Source organism: Passer domesticus, chromosome 11 (genome assembly GCF_036417665.1).
Source record: "Passer domesticus isolate bPasDom1 chromosome 11, bPasDom1.hap1, whole genome shotgun sequence".
In the NCBI taxonomy this organism is placed as follows: Eukaryota; Metazoa; Chordata; class Aves; order Passeriformes; family Passeridae; genus Passer; species Passer domesticus.
In genome coordinates, this window is record NC_087484.1 from 9,167,967 (window position 1) to 9,189,171 (window position 21,205).

Below are 21,205 nucleotides of genomic sequence, written 5' to 3' on the forward strand. Positions count from 1 at the left end.
AGCCCCTGTGCAGGGTGGGATGCTGCTGGGACAGGCAGAAGGAGGCAAGTCCCGGGATGCCAGAGCCCTCTGAGGTGTCATCCTGGCGGGGACCGGGTCCACCTGCACCCTGCCACCCTCGGAGGGGATGAAGGGGTCGGTGCATGTCCCTGTGCCCGGGGTCGCCTCCCCGTCCCGCGGGTGGCAGTGCCCGCGGCGGAACGATGCGCTGCCGGCCCCGCATCCCCCTCGCCGCCTGCGGGGCTGGAGAGCCCGGAGCCGCGGAGCCCCCGCCCCGCCGGGACCCCGCGGGCTTCTCCGGTCCGGGAGGGACTCGCACCGGGCCGGCACGTCCAGCACGCCCAGCGGGGGAGAGAGGAGCCGCGGGCGGAGCGGGGACACGCGTCCGGGGGGCTCGGGGACCGTGAGGGGGTCTCTGTGTGTGCGACACGCACACGCGTGTGCGACACGTACATGTGTGTGTGCGACACGGACACGCGTGTGCGCGGCTGTGCCGGAGCTCCCGGGCACGGGGGATCCGCACGGGCGGGAGCAGAGCCCGGGCGCGGCGGGGGCGCGGGGCCGGACGCGGAGCGCGGGGCGATGCTGCAGCAACATCCTCGCACCGAAGTGTGACGGGAGCCGGCCGGAGGCACCTGCTTCCCGGGGGAGTGACTCGGGTGAGCCAGGGATGGCACATCTGGAGGTGGGGCACCTCGGGAAGCCGCTGGGTCCGTCTGCGTTTCGCCGAGATGAGCCCGGAGAAGCGGGCGCTGCGCGGGCTGCCCGGGGCGGCCGCGGGGCTGATCGATGCCTCACTCAGCACCGAGGCCACGCAGATGACAAATGCGACGGCTGCCGGAGACACAGGACACGTCTGTGCCGCCCTCCCCTGGGACTCTCAGAGTCGATGGAGTTTGTTACCTTAGCGTTGTTTCCTCTCTCCGAAGGGCAGCTTTCTGGCAGTGCTGCCTGGCAGACAAGGACCCAGCCCCTGGCAGGGGCAGGGTCTCGGCACCGCGATTTGTTTGGCCAGCGGTGGGAAGGGAAGCCCCCGGCACAGCCCGCAGCCTCTCAGCTGACAGCGGACAAGAGCGAGGAGGTGGATAAGGGCAGGCGGCTTCTCCGAGCCGAGCTCCGAGGGGAAAGCAGCGGCGGGATTTCATTTGCCTGCCTCTTAAGGCAGTGAAGTCTCCATCCCCTCCCACGCTCCCTCCCCAGCCCTGACCCTGTCCGGCGCAGGGGTGGTGGGACCTCAGCGATCGTCCATCTGGAGTTTCCCAACGAGCCGTAAGTCCTTATCATGTTAGAAAATCAATTTTCCCTCTGGCTGTTTTATTGGTTGCCCTGCCAGCCCTTCTACATATCCGGTAGAATTGCTGCCAGGAGAGATTTTTGGGGCTGTATCCTGCTCTGCTGACATTCCCCTGATGGGGCAAAGGGGCTGAGGTGGACTGGGGAGCTGACAGGGTTGTTTGCAGATGGGAAATGGGGCAGGAAGCATTTGGGAAGCCTGAGGGAGTTTAGGTGGAGGTTTTGTGTGGTTTCGCAGAGCAAAGGCAGTGTCTGGGGCAGGATGGGTGCAGGAGTGCAGAGCCCTGGTGATCAGCAGAATCCCAGCACCCTGACACCAGTGGGCAGAGAGACAATGGGAGCAGGGGGAGCAGAGAAGTTGGGAAAGCATCCCACAAACCTCTCCATCTCTCCACAGCCATGAATCTCTATGTCAACTGCTCCAGCTCCGAGTTCCCCCTGCCCCGGCAAGACTTCCCTGTGGAGCCCATCAGCCCTGATCTCAGCAACAGGACTCACCCAGAGACCTTTTTTGACCCTAAGGATGCCAACCTGACAGAGGAGCAGCTGCGGGACAAGTACCTGGGACCTCGGCGGTCCAACTTCTTTGTCCCAGTCTGTGTCATTTACCTGCTGATCTTCTTGGTGGGGGCAGTGGGCAACACGCTCACCTGCATCGTCATCCTGCGGCACCGGTTCATGAGGACGCCCACCAACTACTACCTGTTCAGCCTGGCCGTGTCTGACCTGCTGGTGCTGCTGCTGGGGATGCCTCTGGAGCTCTACGACATGTGGAGCAACTACCCCTTCCTGCTGGGGGCCAGCGGCTGCTATTTCAAGACGCTGCTCTTCGAGGCCGTCTGCTTCGCCTCCATCCTCAACGTCACCGCGCTGAGCGTGGAGCGCTACATCGCCGTGGTGCACCCGCTCAAAGCCAAGTACGTGGTGACCAGGAACCACGCCAAGAGGGTCATTGTCACCATCTGGGTCTTGTCAGTCGTCTGCTCCATCCCCAACACCAGCCTCCACGGGCTGCAGCCTCTCTACGTGCCAGGACGGGGGCGGGTGCCCGACTCGGAGATCTGCACCCTGGTGAAACCACGCTTGACTTACAATCTCATCATCCAGGTCACCACCATCCTCTTCTTCTTCCTGCCCATGGGGACCATCAGCGTCCTCTACCTTCTTATTGGCCTGCAGCTCAAAAAAGAAAAGATGCTGGAAGCCTTGGGAGCCAAGACCGACAGCAGCCGCAACTGCCACAACCCCCAGGGGCAGAAGAAAGTCAGGAGGAGGCAGGTCACAAAGATGCTGTGTGAGTGGGTGCTGGGCATGGCAGAGCCAGGGACTATCTCCCAAGGCTGTGTTGGGAGGGTGCTGAGGGGAAACTGCGTCATGGGCAGTCCAGAGCATCACAGTTGGGTCATCCCAGAGGAAGGCTGTGGGTCTGGCTTGTGGGGTGTTGGGGCAAAGGCAGATCTGGTGATTCTAGTCCAGCAGTAAGGAATGCTTGGGCCAGCTCCCTTCAAGGCATACTATATCCCTTCCTCGAGGGAAGTGCAGAGTGAGAAAGAGAAAGGTGGGTTAGGGTGGGGGAACCCACTCCCCATCCCTCCACCCAGACCTCAAATTCTGGTGGCAGTGGTGGGGTTTCCAGAAGGGCAGCACTTCTGCTCAGCCCCACAGCCCCTGTGGCTCTAACGGGGCAATGACCCAAGGCTGGATTGAAACATCCTCTTTCCCACTGCTCTTCACTCTTGCTCCCCTCTCCAGCATGGTTCCCAGAGCCTCTGGCCCCCTTCCCAGGAGTGGGAGCTGCCTGTCCTTGGGTAGCTGCCTCTCCCCAGCACGCTGACCTCCACCAGCTCCCAGTCCTGTGATGGCACAGACGTGGCAGAATGCCCAGCCCAGTCCAACAGCACGGCGAGGCTGCTTCTCTGCCACCTCCCAGACAAGTGGTACCTCTGCTTTTCAAGGCACTTGGGCAGGGCTGGGGACAAAGGGGGACCTGCCCTGCATGCCACAGAGATGCATTGTGGCATGGGTATGGCAGAGGACCCCAGGACTACCTGTACATATACAGACCTATTCCCTTTCCTTTCCATCAGCAGAGCTGGGTTATAAAACAAGAAAAAACAAAATCAAAACCAGAGCAGAAGGAAAGGTCTCAAATAGCTCATGCTCCTTGGACTTTGCTGGTGAAGGGGGCAGGTTTCTGGAGGCTGGGTGCCAATAGGGGAGTGAGTCCCCCAGCTGTGCTGTGTGGCTGTGACAGGGCCAGTGAGGAGGGGAGAAGTGCAGCACAGGAGGGCCTGAAGCAGCACTGGCAGGAGATGGAGGGAGGAGATCCTGTCCAGACTTCCAGCTCTTCCATGACAAATCCAGAAGGCACCGAGGGGACCTTTCCCTCTCCTTCTGCCTCTCTCTCGTGCTTCTCTGCTATGGCCAAAGCTGAAATGGGGCAGTGCTTGGCCAGGGACTGGAGACCTCAGTGGGGTTGGTAATCCCCATCCCCGCAGTAACACCAGCTCCTTGTCTCCCCACAGTCGTGCTGGTGGTGGTGTTTGGCATCTGCTGGGCTCCCTTCCACACCGACCGCCTCGTCTGGAGCTTTGTGTCCACCTGGACCAGCACCATGCTCCACATGTTCCAGTACGTCCACATCATCTCAGGTGTCTTCTTCTACCTGAGCTCGGCTGCCAACCCCATCCTCTACAACCTGATGTCCACGCGGTTCCGGGAGGTGTTCAAGGAGGTGATGTGCCGCCCCGGGCGCGCGCCCCGGGCGCGGGAGCCGTCGCCCAGCGTCACCCGCGCCACCACGCGCAGCACCGACTGCGAGCCCGCTGCACTGCCCCTCTGCCACGCCCAGGAGCACGAGCTGCAGGACATGCAGAGGGGCCAGGCCGCCACCCACGCAGAGTCCCTCTGCTGAACAGTGGGAGGACAGGGAAGGACCCTGGGACCTTCACCGCCAGCGTCCGTCTGACTGTGGCACTCGTGGTGGGGAGCGGGCAGGAGCGAGGGGGGGTCCCAGCCTCTCTGTGCTGTCCCACTGGGATGGAAAGGTAGCAGCAGCACTGCTCCAGGGACATGGTGGCAGTGACCTTGCTGTGCCCTGGATGCATGGCAATGCGTCCCAGTGTCCTCAGCACCAGAGCATCCCTTGTGGCGTGGGGACAGCTGACTTCTAAGTCAGGGATATGTCAGCAATCCCTAAAAATATTCCATCCCTTGTGGCCCAGTGGGGTGAACCCGCAGGTACTGGAGCTGGGGGCTCAGGCATCCCAGGCTGTTTTAGGACACAGGGATGGATGGGTGTCCCCAGAGGTGCTTGCACCTGGGCTGAGATCCAGGGCTGTGTGAGAGGTTTGCATGGGATTGTGGAAAAATCTCATGGAGAAAAAAAGGTTTGTGGGTGCCTTCTCCCTTGAGACATCTCTATCTGGCACCAGTGTGACCCTGATTTCCTGGCACATCTCTTCAGTGGTGCCAGCTGGTGCCTGGCTGCAGGGTGCTGGTACAGCTCCTTGCTCCCAGCCTTTCTCATGCCCTGCATTCCCAGCCCTTTGAGGGCAAGGGAAGGAGCATGGCTGCTCCCTCCAGAGCTGGAGTCTGCGGGGGAAAATATGGGACAAAGGGATCTCCAGGCTGTCTGTAGTGCCAAGGCAGAGCTCCATAGCTGTCTGTGTCACATGAATATGCTCCCCTCTCCCCTCTCTGAGCAGCATGTGCTGGCTGCCAGTCTTTTCTTCCTCTGCCCACCGTGGTCACCTGAACTTGTGGGGAATGTGGGGAGCCCTCCTCCATCCCTGCCCTGCATGGGCTGAGCCTTGCTGAGAATTAAAAAAAACCACTGGCCTGATTTGTGCCCTGCTTGTGTCCCCTAGCACCCAGCTCTGCTCCAGCACGGGACTGAGCCCAGGCCATGCTCCTGGGGAGGGTGATGGATGAGCCACGTGCCAGGGTGAGGGACACCAGGGCTGTTTCACCAGCTCTCCCTGGGGCTCTGCTGCTGTGGTGGGTCTGCAGGTCCAGGGACACTGTGGGCACGGCAGGGAGGGCACCAGTGGGACGTCTGCACCCTTCCTGGCCCCTCAGGCTGAGCTAGGGCTGGGGCCTGTGCAGAGGGACAGCCTCTGGAGCCGTGGCCATCAGTCCTTCCTCAGACACACGGCTTGGAAAATGTCACAAAAATGCCAGGGAGTGTGGGCTGGCTGGTCACGCTCTGCCAGGCTGGAAGGACCCATTGATTTCCTGTCTGAGATCAATGTGCTGCCTTCCCCACGTACACCAGGTCCTGCAGGATGAAATACTGAGGATCTGAAATGGGAGCTGCGGGGCCGCCCAGGCAGTTTGAGCTCTTGTTTTGCACTTTTGCACTACTTACTCAACCCCAACTCCCTCACAGCCAGCTCTGCAGGCTGCCCTGGCTCAGCTGACCACGGCCGTGCCTCTGGTCAGCATGGGCTTGCCTGGGGCTTGCTTGAGCAGAAATACTGGATGGGCAAGCCCCAGGCAGAGCGCTGGCAGCTGCTACTCTGCTTCCAGCCCCTCCTAAGCCATTGCATGGGACCATAGCCAGGCCAGTGACCAGGAAGAGGCAGGGTTTGGGGCTTGCACACTCCCTCCTGCCCCCATCCACCCAGCCCCTAGTTCAGGGGCAGTGCAGCTGGCTTCCCCTGCTCCCCACCCACGGCCAGGTCTGCCATGGGCAAAGCCCTTCCTTGACCCCTGAGGGTCCTGATGGTGCTGCTGGGTCAGGGTGGGCATTGGGCTGCAGTAACTTTGTGTTTCAGGGTCCTGCTGACTGCCTCTCTCTGGAGGATGTCAGAGTGACCGAGGGCATTGAGATCTGTCTTTTTCATCCTCTCTCTCCTGTCACTGATGGTCCTGGCAGGGCACAGCACCCTGGCAGCCCTGTGGGGCCCCTTGTGGCTGCTGCGTGGGTGGAGGTGACTGATGCCTCCTTGATGGCCATTATTGCCCCATCTCACTTCACCCAGCTGCTTCCTCAGCCACAAATCTCCAGGGAATGGCTTTTTAATAGGCAGTCAATAGTATTTTATAATGTAGTGACAGACGCCTCTGTGGAGTTTTGGGTCCCTCGTGCTGCACGAGGGCAAACTTGTCCTGCTGTTCCTGAGCAGCCAAGTGCCTTGGCCAGTGTCAGAGTGTGTCAGAGTCTGTGTTCCCAGGGCTTTTTTACAGGATCCTTGTTTGCAGCACAGCTGGGATGGAGTCCAGAGCAGCCAGAAAGGTGAGGCACTGGCTTTGCCTTTATCCAGCCTTGTGTTCACAGGACATCTCCTGACCTGGGACTCCCCATCCTCCTTGGTGATCCCAAATTCAGACATCTCCTGACCTGGGACTCCCCATCCTCCTTGGTGATCCCAAATTCTCCTCTCTGACACACAAGGGGAGTACGCAGCTCAAGCCCTGGTACACTGGGTGCTGGTGCTGGGGCTGCCCCCCCACCCACTCCACATGCACAGCTAGGCCAGGATCACCCTGGAAAGCATCCCAAAACTTGTCAGAGCACAGCTGGTGGCAGTTCCTGGGTGGATCTGTATGGGCAGACTTTGCTGCCCTGGCTGGGTTTTGATGTGGAGACTTCCCGGGTACCAAATGCCAGCTGGGCTCCCAAGAGATGCTGGAATCAAAGGCTGCTGGACAAGTCCTTTAATCCTATAATTAATGAATGCAGGAAACCTAATAAAAAAGGAACTGATCTCCTCAGGGAGAATTGTTTCATGAAGAGCATTTTACACCTCTCCACCACTGGGAAGGCAGTGGGTGAGGACTCCTTCCTGCCTCAGGCTCACTGCAGCCCCAGGAAGGGAAATGATGCTCCCACTGCCCTGAGCCCTCAGGGCCAGCCTGGCCCTGCCACCCTCCCAGGATAAATTAGAGGGATTATTCCTCCCAGGGAGGTGATATAGAAGCAAAGGGATGGGGAAGGCAAGGATGGGCAAGTCGTTCCCACTGCTCCCACCCCTGTGACTGGCCAGGGGCAATGGTGCTGCAGCATGGCTGGGCAGAAAGAGCATTCCAAAACTGCCTGGGAGTCAAATAAATATTTCAGAGCCCAAGGGACCCCAGATGGGTCAGAGCAGAGGCAAATTGAGGGGCCAGCAGAGGCAGGGAGTGTGTGGATGCCATTGCTCTGTGTCTTTGCTCAGAGCAGGGAGAAGCATCTCTCTGTCCCTGCAATAGGGAGCACGTGGTCAGGTTGGGCTCCATGCCACCATCTCCTCTCCAAACACTTTGTTTCTGAAGAGCTGCTCCCCAAAACGTGTCCATCTGTCCTCCCAGACTTATAGCAGCTCTGTCCAGCTGCCAGCTCCTGCCAAATCACCTGCTCCTGGCTGCAGGAGCACCCTCCTGCCCCCGTGCCAGCTCAGCTCCTGGAGCTGTTTCCCCCCACGCTGCTGCATGCCCTGAGTGACACCAGAGCTTCCAGTGAAAAGATTTATCACCACAGCTTTGGGGATTAAAAAGCAATTCATCTATGAGGCTGCCCCAGCCTTGTAAGGCTTTTTTTTTGTGCTGTGATTATTTGCAACAAGCATGGGGTGGGTTTTTTTTCCTTTACAGAGCCAAACTCAAGTTTTACAGCGATTGCCTTGTATATCTGTAGCCATGATAAATGGCTCCAGAGTGTGCCAGCGGATTTTTTTGCTGCCCCTTTTCAAGGGAAAATGGTTTCAAGGGAAGGGTTGTTTTTCCCTTTCTTCACACAGTCATGGGATGGGGAAAACTCGTACAGTGTGAATTTGGCAAAACCACTGTGAGCCTGGGAATGAGCAGTCCCTGCTTAGGACTGGGCAGGGGGGCAGGCTTGGGCTGCCCAGCCATGGATGCAGCACAGCAGCCTTCCCCACCAAGATCCCAGCCTTTGTCAGGGGGGAGGGAAGCAGGAAAATGTAGATGTCAGGAAGCTGTGCTGGGTTTGAGCTTAGGCTGTGTCTAGAACCATATTTCATTTGTTCCCCTTACTCCAGGCTGGTGGTGGTGGTGAAAAGCCATCACACAGTGCCTACAGATGGTGATGGGCAGGGAGGCAAACAGACAGCAAGGAATCATAGAATCATGGAATAGTTCAGCTTGGAAGGGACCTTTGAATGTTTTCTAGCTCAGCCCCCAGTGTACATGTGCAGAACTGGATTCTGCTCCTCGGGGACACCTCTGGGCTCAGTTTTCAGGCCCACAGCAGAGGCAGCCCATCTTCCTGCCTGGCTGCTCAGTGCCTTCCCCAAAGGATTCTCACAGAAATCACCTCCCAGGCAGGCACTGCAGGGAGGCTGGGAGGAGGCAGCGTGGGGAGCACAGCCCAGCACGGGGCTGGCTGCAGGAGCTCAGCTGCAGCTCTGGAGGCTCAGCTGACTCAGCAGTGCTGCACTGTGGCTGTCACCTGCACTAGGGACAGTCTCCTCTGTGTCACAGCAATCCCAACAGCCCTGCCGGGATGAGGCCACGTGCAGGGTCCTTGCACCCCACCCCTCCCGACCTTAGGGCACACAGGGGGAAACAGGAGCTAGAGGGACAAAGGGCATCTCCAAGGAGTGAAGGACTCTGTGTTGCTCTGTGTATGAAATCCCACTGCCCTGCTGCCAGGGTGAGGGGAAGGACAGAGGTGCCAAGCACAGTGCCCTGCCCCACAGTCTGGCAGGGACAATAAAAGCCACTGGGCACCTTCACAGGCATCATCTGAGCGGGGTTAAAACCCCAGCACGATGGGTTAGAAGAGAGAGGGGCTAGCCCACATCTTCTCCTGTAGCAACTGTGGTTGCTAAAGCTGGCAGAATTTATGTCAGAGAAGCTTGTGTGATGCTTAATTTTGTTCATGGGGACACTTTGGTTAAGAAAACAGAAGTGAGGAAAGATAATTAGCAGTGTGGTAAGTGGATTGAAGTCGGCTGGATGGCTGAGCTCTGAGGCACGTGGGGGCTGCTAACAGTGGCTGTGGCTGCTGGCAGGGCTGGGGGAGCTGGGCTCAGGGCCCTGGGACTGACCTGGAGCACAGCAGTGTGCAGAGGGCTTCCTACAGCCCCACAGGCTGTGCTGAGGGTCCCCAGCACACATCCCAGCGTCTGCCCTGGTCCCCTGGGTGGGATGAGGGGGATCAGCCCCCCAGGTCTCATTGGGGTGGAGAAAATTCCACATGAAGAGGAATGCTGGGAAGGCCAGACTGGAAAAAGCTAACTTTTACCTAGTGTTCTGTGTATTTAGGACCAGTGAAAGTGGTCCCTGACCAGTCCCTGTTGTCTCTGCCCAGGCCTCTAAGGGCAGTGGTGTAGTACCTCAAGGGGAAATGCCTCTTTATGAGCCATGTGCTTTTCTATAAGGTCAGCTCCTTTTCAAATACAGTTTTGAGGGTGTTTGCCTCTGCTAAGGAGTTCTCTGTGTTACAGCCAGGAAGGGAACAGCAGCCCTTGCTCCTCCACTCCACCATGCCCAGGTGGCATTTCCCCTCCCTCCTGGCACCCAGCAGAGCTTGGGCTAAACCTCTCCAAACTAAGTTTGAATGAAAACAAGTAAAACCCAAGGTATGGACCTAGGCTCAGGGCTAGACTCCAGCTGTCTCCACTGCAACGCTATTACAGTGCAGACTTTAATTACGTGGGTTTATCACTCTTTGTGCTTATCATGGCAGCCAGGGCGAGTTTGTCTCCTCAGTTCAGGACTATTTAATGTGGCAGATTGGAGAAAGCTGTCTGAGAGGACTGGGAGGCCAAACTCATCTTTCTTGTTATCTTTCCTGGGCGGGTGGAGTGACTGTGTCACATTAATGACCGTCTCACATTAAGGATGCTGAGACGAGCATGAGACATCTCCTCCTGCCCACCCCCGGAGCTTGCATCAGGCACAGGATGGTTCCAGCTGGCCCTGGGGCTACAAGCCAGGTTAAAAGCTGTATTTCACACAGCAATCAGCCTGGGACTGCCAGGATGGGAGGACACAGGTTCCCAGCAGGTATTTGGCAGAGACTGATGGACTGGTTCTCCAAGACCATCTCCATGCCCTGGCAGGGCAGGCAGAGCCTCAGGGGCAAGAGCTGCCAACAGGCAGCAGAAAATGGAGGCACAGACATAGATCTGTTTTCCCTCAGTTCCTGTGCCTGGCCTCTTCAAGGATAGCTGATAAAAAGTCCTTGCTACCTGAGACCTGCTTGCACTGGCTTGCAAAGAAGCTCAGCAGCACTGTCCTCCTTCATACCCAGGCAGGGAATGTTCCTTGGAGGGGGGGATCCCTGAGGGGCTCCCGTGTGTCCTCCTGCATGGCAGCAGCCTCAGCACACACAGGGCTGTCCCCTCCCCAGACAGACCTCACTGTGGCAGGCACCTGCTTTCAGTGTCCTGCTTGCAGGGAGAAGCACGAGCCCTGAGCCCATTTATCCCTTCCTGGCATTTCCTACCACCCCCATGACTGCATCATCCCATCCCATCCCATCCCATCCCATCCCATCCCATCCCATCCCATCCCATCCCATCCCAATCCCCCTCCTTGGCCATCCCTGGCCCAAAGCACCCCCTCCCTTGCACACCAACCCCTCCAGCACTTGGCTTGTCTAATTCCTTTTAATTTCTCATCCCTTGCTCAGAGCAGCTGGGGCCAATTTGCTGCTGCTGTCACCAGAAAGAAATCGAGTTAATGACAAGAAAGACATTATAATTTAGGAGACCCATCAAGCCTCACTGCTGTATTAATAAGGAGCAGGGAGGATATTGCTGCTGCCTGCTCTGCTCTTGTCTCCCACACCTACAGCCCCAAGCCATCCTGGCAGCCAGCTGGCAATGCCAGGCTCAAGCTGAATTTTGCATCGTAGTTTGCGATCTCTTTGCTCCTCTGGTGTTTTCCAGTGATTTCTGCTCTTGCTAAAGGAAGATCCACATCTCTCTGCAGCTCTTCACTTCTCCAAACTTATCCTGGCCTCAGCTCCAGACCCCTCTGCCGGCGCTGATTTCAACAACCGCCTTGCACAGATGGAAAAGCAAATGGTTGGAGCTGGGTTTCGTTCCTGTTTTTCTGTGGCAATCCCGACCAACAGGCGGTGAGTCCATCTGGCAGGACCCCAAAACACAGCAGCAAGTGCTGTGCTCAAGCATCATCTGCAAGATGAGGGCTGGGTGAGGACTCCTTCAGGCCCTTCCCATGGAAGGAGGGAGGTAGATGAGATGCATTTGTACTGATTCAGTCAAGGATGGTTGAATTAGGTGTACAGCAGCAAAAAGCTAAAAGAAAGAAAACAAAGTAAGTGGTAATAATTGGGCTGAAAAGCACCCATTTGCACCCAGTGGGGTGGGGTGAGTGTGACAGTAGAAGCATTGAAAGGGTTTTCTTCCTAGTGCAATTTTTGTCTCTGTGCTGATGGTTTTTGGGCAGACACAGCTGGGAGATATAACAGTTTAACCTGTTCCAAAAGCCAGTGGTTGCAGTAGAAACCACCTACCCTTGGAGCTGAGATTGGTCTGAAGGGTGAGCATATCCTGGCTTATCTATCTGTATCTGTGAGCATCTCCTCAGTTGTTGGGAGGAATTCTCTGTGTCTTCTTGCTGTTCCTCCCAGCTCCTGGCCTGCTTCCTTGCCCCAGAAGTTCAACATCTCCCCAGCCCAGCAGCTAGAGAGCTGAGCAGGTCCTTTGGCTGACACTGGTACAATTTTATTCTGCAGGTGTGTGTTGGGAGAGGCTGGGGTCAGCAGTGAGGCATCCTCTGCACTGTCCATGGCTTCCTCTCCAAACCCACTAGAAACAGGTTTGGGGATCTTCAGCCCCATTCAGGATGTCCCAACACTCAGCTTTTCTGTCACAGTGATGATTCTGGTCACTGTGCTCAAGGAATAGGGAGAACAATTTAAAACAACAGAAAAGACCAGGCCAAGCAATCTGGTATCCTTTTGGTTGAACACCCAGAGCATCTCCAAGCACAGACAGGGTCCCACTGCAGTCCTGCTCTGCCAAGGGACTTATTCAGCTGTGTCCCCTCCTTGCTGGTGGGGGCAGGTCCCCTCCTGTGCTGCAGCACCAGAGGATGTGAATTCACAGGTCACCCACAGCAACTGCTTTTGGTAGCTGGGACACTGGTGAGTGATGTGGCCACAGGGCACTTGTTGGCATCTTCAGGACCTTCTGCCCTAATTGTCCCTCCTCCAAGAGGCTGCTCTGTGCCCCACAAAACCAGGCTTACCCCACAAGAGAAGGATTTAACTTTTTTTTTTTTTTTCCCCAGAAAACAAGCAGGCATTTTGGCTGTGAGCCCCCAGGTTGCTGCTGTACCTCTGAACCCCTCTGTTCACTGCCTTCACTCCAGACCCAGTGGTGGCAGGAGCAGGATCTCCCTTCTGCAGGTGAGAGCAAGGGCAGCAGAGGTCAAAAACAGGTCCTGATTTTGTGCCCCTTTGGTCTGAGGCACTGGGCAAAACAGAAATGGCTCAATATGAGTAAGCAAAGTGTGACTATTCCTGCTTGGTGCATTTCTGCACCCTCCAGTCATTTCTGTGCTAAATGCACCTTTCAGTACCAAGAGGGTGAAGCCCAGGCTGCACTAACCCTGCAGTCATGGCAGTGCAAGCACAGCTTGGAGCTCTTTTAGCCTCACCAAGTTTGCTTTTGGCTGGTTTTCCAGCAAAGCTGGTGCCAGGGCAGGGACCTGGGGATGCACTTGTCTCCTCTTTCTGTGTTAGAAGTGGGAACAGCTCTTGATCCCCTCACACTTGCCCAGTCCTCAGGACCTTTTCAAGTGCCCCAGCCTGCTTTTAGCCAAGGTTTGGCAGGAGATGGTTGATGAGACCAAGTTCTGTGTTAACCCCTGCACTGCTGTAGGTGTTCCTGAGAGCCCAGGGCAGCCCTGGACAGAAACTGCCTTTCTCCTCTGTGCACAGGCAGCCTTCACCCACAGTGTGATGGGGCCAAAGGAAACCCATTAAAACAGAGAAATCTGGCACCATTGTGGCTGGAAATGTTTGGACTTTCCCTTAAATTTCCTCTTTTTCTTCTGGACTTTTCTCCCAGTGAGATCTCCTTTTGCAGACAGGTTTTCTCCCTCCCAGGCTGTGGCTCATCCACTGGGGATCTTTTATCACCTTCAGGGTCTGGAGGATGCTGGCCCTGCAGCAGGCAGCACTTTGTGTGTGTTTCACTTTCCCTGGGAGCGATACCCAGAGCCAGGGTGAGGATCAGGCACAGGATGAGCCCCAGCAGGACTGGTTCGGGCACTCCTCAGCCCAAAGGCACAGGGTGATGCCACCTGCACCAATTTCAGCAAGTTCAGGCACGAGGCTGTGAGGCTCCCAGCCCGGAGGGCGCAGGGTTTGGCACCCACCGTGGTGATGATTCATTCTGCTCCTGAAAAAGGGGGCAGAGCAGGCACTGCTCCACAGCACAGCCCCCAAGCTCTGCCCATCACCCACAGGCACATCCCAAAGCCTCAGAGCAAAGGAGTGTGGAGACAGCAACGTGTTCCCTGACCCTCAGGAAATGCTTCTTTCCTAATAACCCAACAAACCCTTACTGGGGCTGCTGTACACACGTATGTACCAACACAGGTGTGTATGCTCAGTCTCAGAAAGGCTTTTCTAGAGTAAAATGCAGCAGCTCTCCCAGTCAGGGCTGCCTTTCCTGGGGAGGTGGGACGCTGGGAGCACCAATGCTCCTTCTCCCCGGGCTCAGTGTTCCCCTTCAGGTATATCCAAAGCACCAGAGGCACCTCCTTCCTCATCCCTGAGGCTGTCAGAAAGCACCTTCCCTTCTTTTTTCCAGACTTATTTTTTTAAGACTCTGTAAAGAAATATATTTAGAGAGGTTCAATTTCAAACCATGAATCAAATGTTTGGGAGAATTGCAACCTCAGGAAGATAAATCAAGCTACAAACAGTGCTCAGAGGTTATTTACCCCACTGTAAAATTCACTTTTTCCAAACAGCAGTGTACCCAGGGAGCCCGCCCTCCCAGACAAGGCAGAAGGTGCCAACTACTTGTAAATTATATTCATGGACCTTTTATTGGGCAGATGCTGCATTATTGGACTATGGCACAGGGCAGAGAAAGTAATGAAGGCAAACGGAGCAGAGCCACCAGAAAAACAAATCAAATAAGGGCTTGACAGCATGATCTGTACTTGGATTTGCTCAGAGAAAATTGCAAGTGCTTTTTGTTTTCATGCTGGAGGTCAGGAAGGGCTGTGTGAGCTCCCCTTATCCTTGGGCAGGGGGTTGTTGACATGGGTTTGAGAGCTTAGGTGGAAATTTTGCCTCTGCTGTCTTTTGAGGCCATGTCTGCTGTGTCCCTGGAGTGGCTGCAGTGGGGTAACCCAGCATGCCATGGCTGGAGGGACAACATCCTGGGGAGGTGGAAAAGAAATCAGCAGAGGATGGTCTTGAAAAGGGCTGCTCTCGCTGTGATGCTGCAGGTCCTTCCTTCCTCCATCTTCCATCAATGTCCCTTAAGCATCCCCCCTGCCCACAGGACACGGGATTCCTGCCCTGTGCTGGGCTCTGGGGTCCCTGCAGGTGGGAGGCAGTGCAGCCTCCATCCTTCCCTGGGGAGACCTGCCCTGGAAGTGAGCCATAGCCACGGGCACAGCACGTTCTGAGGGCTGACTGCTCCTCCCAGCAAGCAAAGCAGCCTCTCCAGCTTGGAGCACTGCTCACTCAGCTCACTTTTATGTGCTTAATCCCAGGCAATGTGCAGGCTCTGCCCTGTGCTCCACATCATGTGCATAATAAATAGGCTAAAGCAGACGGCTAATTATTGGGAATGCAGAGCCTGGCAGGAGGTGGGCAGACGTTCTGGGGCCTTTGCCATGGCTTGTTATAAAAGGGTTGTACTGCTCAGATTCATCTCCCTGATCCCACAGCTGACAACATCCCAGAGCTGTGCCGGGGGCAGCCCTGATGCTCAGAGCCCAGACTCCCCTCCCACTGCCACGGCCGGGGCAGTCCCCTGGGGAAGGGGCTGCCCCTCCTCCATGGTCCTTCCAGCCTTCCCTGTTCCCCTGCTCCCTGGGATGAGCTCCCACTCCTGCAGGCTGTCACGGCACTAATTCAGTCCCCGAGGTTCTTCACTGTGTGCTCCCATCCCGTGTAACTCTCGTGCTCCTCAGGAGCAGCTCGTGCCCCTTGCCTGCCATGATATAAGCGATTATTAATGCATTAGTGTTGGGCTGCCGAACCATAATGTCTTTATAGTCAATAGCATTAAGCATTTAATTACCCAGAGGGATGAATCGATGGGCTTCTTTCTTTGCTCTACAATTAAAACTGAGCAGGAGAGATGCAGTGCAATTTTCAGTCTGCTTTGAGCTTCCTCTGCCATTTCATACACAGGGAGATGAGCTGATGGATTATCAGGATGGGAAGGAGAGGACTTTTCCCCAAGAAACCATGTTCCTGCCTCCCTCCCAGGATGCACACATCATGATCACAGCTTGCCCAGCTAAATGAGACACCACTGGGTCGTTCAGGACTAGGTTTTTCAGGTCTGAGGCACCAACAGTGGGGAAATTATTACTCTGAGTCTTATTTTTAACTGTGGTCGTAGGAAGTTTCAAAGCAATGGTTTCATCTCACATCCTGCAAGTGGGAATTTCTGTGGTGAGAGCTGGTCAGTGAAACAGCCCAGTGTGCTGCTGGGATGAGGCACAAACAGTCTGAGAGTGGTCTGGGCTGGAAAAGCATTTTCAGCTCCTACTTTTGACCTCCTTTTGATGGAGCTTGCTGCAGGGGGGCACATGGATGGTGAAATTGGGCTGGGCTCAGCTCCCTGACTCCCAAGCTCTGACCTCTCCCAGGCTCACAGGTGGGCTGCACACCTTGACACCTGCCCAGGTCGCTTCAGCTCTGCACAGTCAGGTGCAAAGTAACCCTTTCCAAAAGGCTCAGCCCAGGGCTGGACCATGCAACCACGAGAGCCCTTGGGGTGGCTGTTCCCTCACAGCAGCAAGCTGGGACAGGGCCTTTACAAATTCCATGCATGAGGCTCAGTGGGCAGCTCTAGCTGGGAGAGCACAGGATAGAAGCTCTCAGGGGGAAATATAGAACATTTTCCACTGAGCTTAGGAAGCCAGCCAGCACTTCCCACTGGCACTGATGCCTGTTTCCTCGAGCAGTTTTGGCTCTTGCTCCCTGGCAGAGGCTGGGACATGCTATACTGGGGACACGTGTGTGTTTGTGTGTGTGGCTCTGCTCTCCCTGATGTTATCTGGCTCTGTTCTGGTGTTGGGGTGAGGACACGGGGCAGCCCCAGGTTCACCAGCCCATGCTGCCACTGCCTTTGCTGAGTGATGGGGGCATGTGGCTCCCAAGCAGGGACGAGCTCACTCTCTCACTCAGATACAAACACAAAAATAAACTGATATCACAGAATCTTCTGAGTTGGAAAGGACCCACAAGAATTATTGAGTTAAATTCTTAAGTGAATGGTCTGTATGGGGATCAAACTGGTGACCTTATAAGGGGAATGAAGAGAGACTCCTACTTTTCCAGTTTGAACTCAACAAAGATTCAAATATTTTTTTCTCTTTTTTTTTTTTTTTTTTTTTGATTGAGAAGGAAAAAAAGTTCCTCTGGTTTGGGTTTGTTCCAGGCAGAGCGTCTGCCTTCCACTGGCCCTGTGCCCAGGAGCTGCTGTGAAATGGAAATAGCCCAACACAGGCCTGGGAGCAGAGGGAGCTTCCAGCAGGTGAAATGGGAACAAACTGAGACAAAGCCCCAGGTCACTGCTCCGTGGGGCTGTACCAAGGGGCAGATGTGCTGAGCCACCAGAGTGTGCAGATGTTTTACCTGAATGCCTTGACAGCCATCCCTGGAGACCCAGTGCTTGTCTGGACTCCATTCCCTACGGCCCCAGCTCTGGGAGATGAGCAGCATGCACAGAAATGCCCAGGCAAAGAGGAGCTTCCTCCTCTGGGCTGTCTCCACAAAGGTCCTGGAAGACTTCCCAAGTGCTGCAGGGCAATGCAGGAAGATGTGCAGCTGCATGGGACTGTGACATGCTCTGGCTGCTGGCCTGGCATTGCTGAACTGGGATCACCTGTAGCTTCACTCCTGATTGACTTCCCTGGGTTATAAAGGATTTGCATGCATTGCTTCAAAATGCCTGCCTAGTCCCATCTCACTGACTTTCTCCACTTGGAGATTCTCTACTCCAGTGGAGAGAGAAGGGTGCTCCCAAGGTCTCCTCTCACCACCCAAATTGCTGCACGTCTCCCAGTCCTGGTTTGTCTTTACCTCACACCTACTGCAAATTCTCTTCCAGTCCCACTTTTCTCTCACACATCCTTTTTTCCAGAGCTGCACTTGTTCTCCTGAGCAGATCCAGAGGGAGTCCCCCTGGCTGGGAGGCTCTGGGGGCTTGCTGGGGGCTCACAGGCAGAGCACAAGGTCCTGCTGCCAGCTCCAGGCAAGGGGTGCTGGGGAGAGGAATTGGCCTGCCAGAAGGGACATCTCAGGGGAATTCGCTCCTTCTGGAAATAAACACCCCCTTTTTTCTGCAGTGTGCCAGAAATTATCACTACAAGGAATACTTGGATGTCATGTGGAGACTAAATCTGCATGTACAAAACTCCCTGTGGGAGTCACCTGTAGGCTTCCTTGTCCATGAACCCCAGGAAATGGCACAGGGATGTGCCACCATCTGCCAGAGTGACAATGGGTACGCCTGGCTCCAGGGCCCATGCCAATTCCTGCAACATCCCACCTCAAGAAAGGATACTTCCAGAGAAGAAATCCCACACCCTGCCAGGCACTGTTGACTTTCATCCCCGCAGGCCAGCGTGTCCCAAGCTGCCCATTTCAAGGCAGAGGACATGCACTTGTCTGTGACTACTTGAATTAAGTGCCGTTTGTCACAGCAAGCCCTGCACCCACTTCATACTCATCATCCTTGAGGACTCTCCTCTTTGCACAGACAGGGGGATAATGAAGAAAAGACTTAATTAGACTGCTACACAGCCCCATCTCATTTTCTGTCCTCCATTAATCAGGGCCTGGGGAACTGTGCAGTTGGGAAGAGAGAGGACAAGCCCTGGGTGCCTGGTGCTGCTGGGTCACCATCCATCAGCTGTGGGACCTGCTGGCAGAGGAGCACCATGGTGGGGTGAGCTGGGCACCAAGAGGAGAAAAGGATTTGCCAGTGGAACATGAGGTTGTTCAAGAGGTTTAGAACAGCACCTAGACCTGGGGTTGGTAAATTTGCTTTTATAGTTGTTTTTGATTTTTTTTTTTGGTTGGTTTTTGTTTGACTTTGTTGGTGGTGGTGGGTTTGGGTGGGTTTTTTTTTGTTTGTCTGGGTTTTTTGGGTTTTGGGGGGGTTTTTGTTTGTTTTGTTTTGTTGTTGTTGTTTTGGGGTTTTTTTCCTGTCACCTTTGCCATGCCATACACATCAGGGCACTGCTCAGACCACACAGCAGGTGATGCCAGGTTGGGATGCTCAGGGACACGTTTCATTACTTTTCTAGCTCGTTTCCCCTTCTCTGATCACCCGCTGGGTGTTTGCTGGAGAACCCTGACTGTTTTTTAACAGCAGACGCCTGCACCAGCCACAGGTAAAACTCTTCCTCTGCCGACTGCACTTGGCTGCTGCTGCTATCCGGCGAGTTCCAAAGGCGCCCCGGGATGTCCCGGGAGTGACAAAGGAGGCCGGGCAGGATGCGGCGCTCGGGGCAGCCGGGTGTCCCCGCGGGCTGGCACCCGGGACAGGCAGCCTTTTGTCACCATCTAGTGGAAACACACAGCAGCAGCCACAGCTGAGCCGGGCTTTGGGAACACGCTCGCCTCTTCTGTGACTCCCGCGGGGTCCCCATGAGCTGGCCACCCAGCTGTGCCTCGCAGCCCGGTGCCCCAGCCCCGGGCAGCAGCAGCCGGGTGTTCCCAGCGCTGCAAGGCTCGGGAAGAGCACGGGGGTGAGCGTCTGCTGTGCCAGAAACTGAGAATCCATGGCAATCCCTCCTGGGGTCTCCACTGAACCAGCTAAATTCCCTTTAAGTGTGGAATTGTATCAACACTTCCAAGCCACAGACATGCAACAACAAGAGACAGCCATAAAAGGACCTAAAGCGTATTTACTGCACAAATAGAGCTGTCAAACCTGCTCTTTTGGCCAAATTACCCTTCTCACTGATGCTTCTCTGTGAGACTTCCCTCGGCCTTGAAATTCCCGGAGCTGCCTGCAGAGGAGCTGGGCTGTGCTGTGCCACAGCAGGGACAGCCCTGCAATGTGCTTTGTCCCCGAAAGAGGCTGGCCTTGTTCCACCCTGGCATCACCCTGCCCGGTGCTAGGGCTGAAAAATCCCGGCCACACATGGGATGTGCCCAGCCTAAACACTGGCATCTGCAATGTCCTGGCTGCTTTCCCCTCTGCAGTATCCTGGGCTCTTTTTGGCCATAACAGCAGCTGGCAGGGTTGGGCCATGTCCAGACCTGCTCAATGGTGCATGGATAACAGTGCATGGATTGACACAGAGCATGGATTGATATGGAGCATGCATTGACATGGAGCATGGACTGACACAGAGCATGGATTGATATGGAGCATGGATTGATATGGAGCATGGATTGACACAGAGCATGGATTGACATGGAGAATGGACTGACACAGAGCATGGATTGATGTGGAACATGGATTGACGGGGAGAATGGATTAACACAGTGCATGGACTGACATGGAGCATGGATTGACACAGAGCATGGATTGACATGGATAATGCACTGGCACGGAGCATGGACTGGCACAGAGCATGGATTGATGTGGAACATGGATTGACAGGGAGCGTGGACTGGCACGGAGCATGGATTGATGTGCAGCATGGACTGGCACAGCCCTGTGGGCAGTGCTGGCTCTCACTGCTCTGCACAGGGTGCTGTGCTCCTTCCCCCAAACGCTGCGTTCTGCTGCAGCCTCAGAGATGCCAGAGGCAAGGCCAACCTTCCAACACACTGCTGGGCACAGGGACGGAACACAGGCCATGCTGACAAGTCCCCTGCCAGGCTGGGAACCAAGACTGGCCAGCTGCCAGCCCAGCCCTGTGCAGATCCCACTGCTGGTCCTGTTATTGGACACACGCAGTGTCCCAGCTGCCAAAACTGCCCCTGGCTGAAGGAACAGTTGTACCTTTCTCATGACACACCAGCCTCCCACAGCACGTGGGGGAACCAAGGCCAGCCCCAGCACAGGCAGCAGAGCTGTTCAGGCAATCGTGGTACACCACATGTGTGGTGAGGAGGGTGCAAACAGCTCTTGCTGTTTAAAGTTAAAAAGTTAAAAATCACTTTCAGGTCTCTCTGTGTTGCATTCCATCACTCTGCATCGCCTTGGGCCACGCTGGGTCTGTGTCGCTGCTTCCCCCATGCAGTGTCCCCACTTGGGGACAGCTCCTGCAGCACACAGTGGGACGTGAGCCAGCCACTGCTATTTCAGAATCCAGCTGCCCTACACACGGGGTTCTCCTGGGGGGATCCCCATCTGCCTGCATGTACGTGCCCAGGGCTGGAGCAGGGGCAGTATCCCACTCCATTCCAGCTCCTTCCCTCCCCAAGCTGGCTGATGGTGGCAGGCTCTCCGCAGGCTCGGCTTACTCCTGGAGAGGCTGACTGACCCCATCCCCTCCCAGTGAGCAGGTGGGGTGGGATTAACGATGGCTCAGCCTGCCTGGAAACTGCCTCTCCTCACCCAGCAGAGGAGACAGAGGCACTAGGACAGCCTAGGAGCCGGGTACATTGCCTCACCCACAGTGTGTCCCTTGCTTCAGGTGGCACTGAACAATCCTGGGGTGTGCCCTCAGGGGCACCAGGGCCGTGCAGGACAGCATTCATTGAGAGTCTGTATTTTTATTCTCCGGCTCACTAGGATCTCATGTTCCCCACATCAGGTGCTTAGCTCAAGTAGGCCTTGGAAGAGCAAACTGCTGGAGTCACCCATGCCTGAGCCAGGGGCCC

General features: G+C 55.8%; 1 protein-coding gene across 1 annotated transcript; it reads left to right on the forward strand.

The window, feature by feature from the left end:
* The first annotated feature begins 527 nt into the window (after window positions 1-527).
* Window positions 528-9,157, forward strand: NMUR1 (neuromedin U receptor 1). The gene is made up of 3 exons (XM_064385540.1): window positions 528-1,269; window positions 1,691-2,587; window positions 3,819-9,157. The coding sequence occupies exons 2-3, from the start codon at window positions 1,693-1,695 to the stop codon at window positions 4,205-4,207; spliced, it is 1,284 nt and encodes a 427-aa protein (XP_064241610.1). The 5' UTR covers window positions 528-1,269; window positions 1,691-1,692; the 3' UTR covers window positions 4,208-9,157.
* The last annotated feature ends 12,048 nt before the right edge of the window (window positions 9,158-21,205 follow it).

Excerpts from the sequence above, each read along its gene's own strand:
- NMUR1 (XM_064385540.1), top strand. The coding sequence starts at position 1,693 with ATGAATCTCTATGTCAACTGCTCCAGCTCCGAGTTCCCCCTGCCCCGG. Across the intron at positions 2,588-3,818 it reads GCAGGTCACAAAGATGCTGT|TCGTGCTGGTGGTGGTGTTT; the intron begins GTGAGTGGGTGC and ends GTCTCCCCACAG.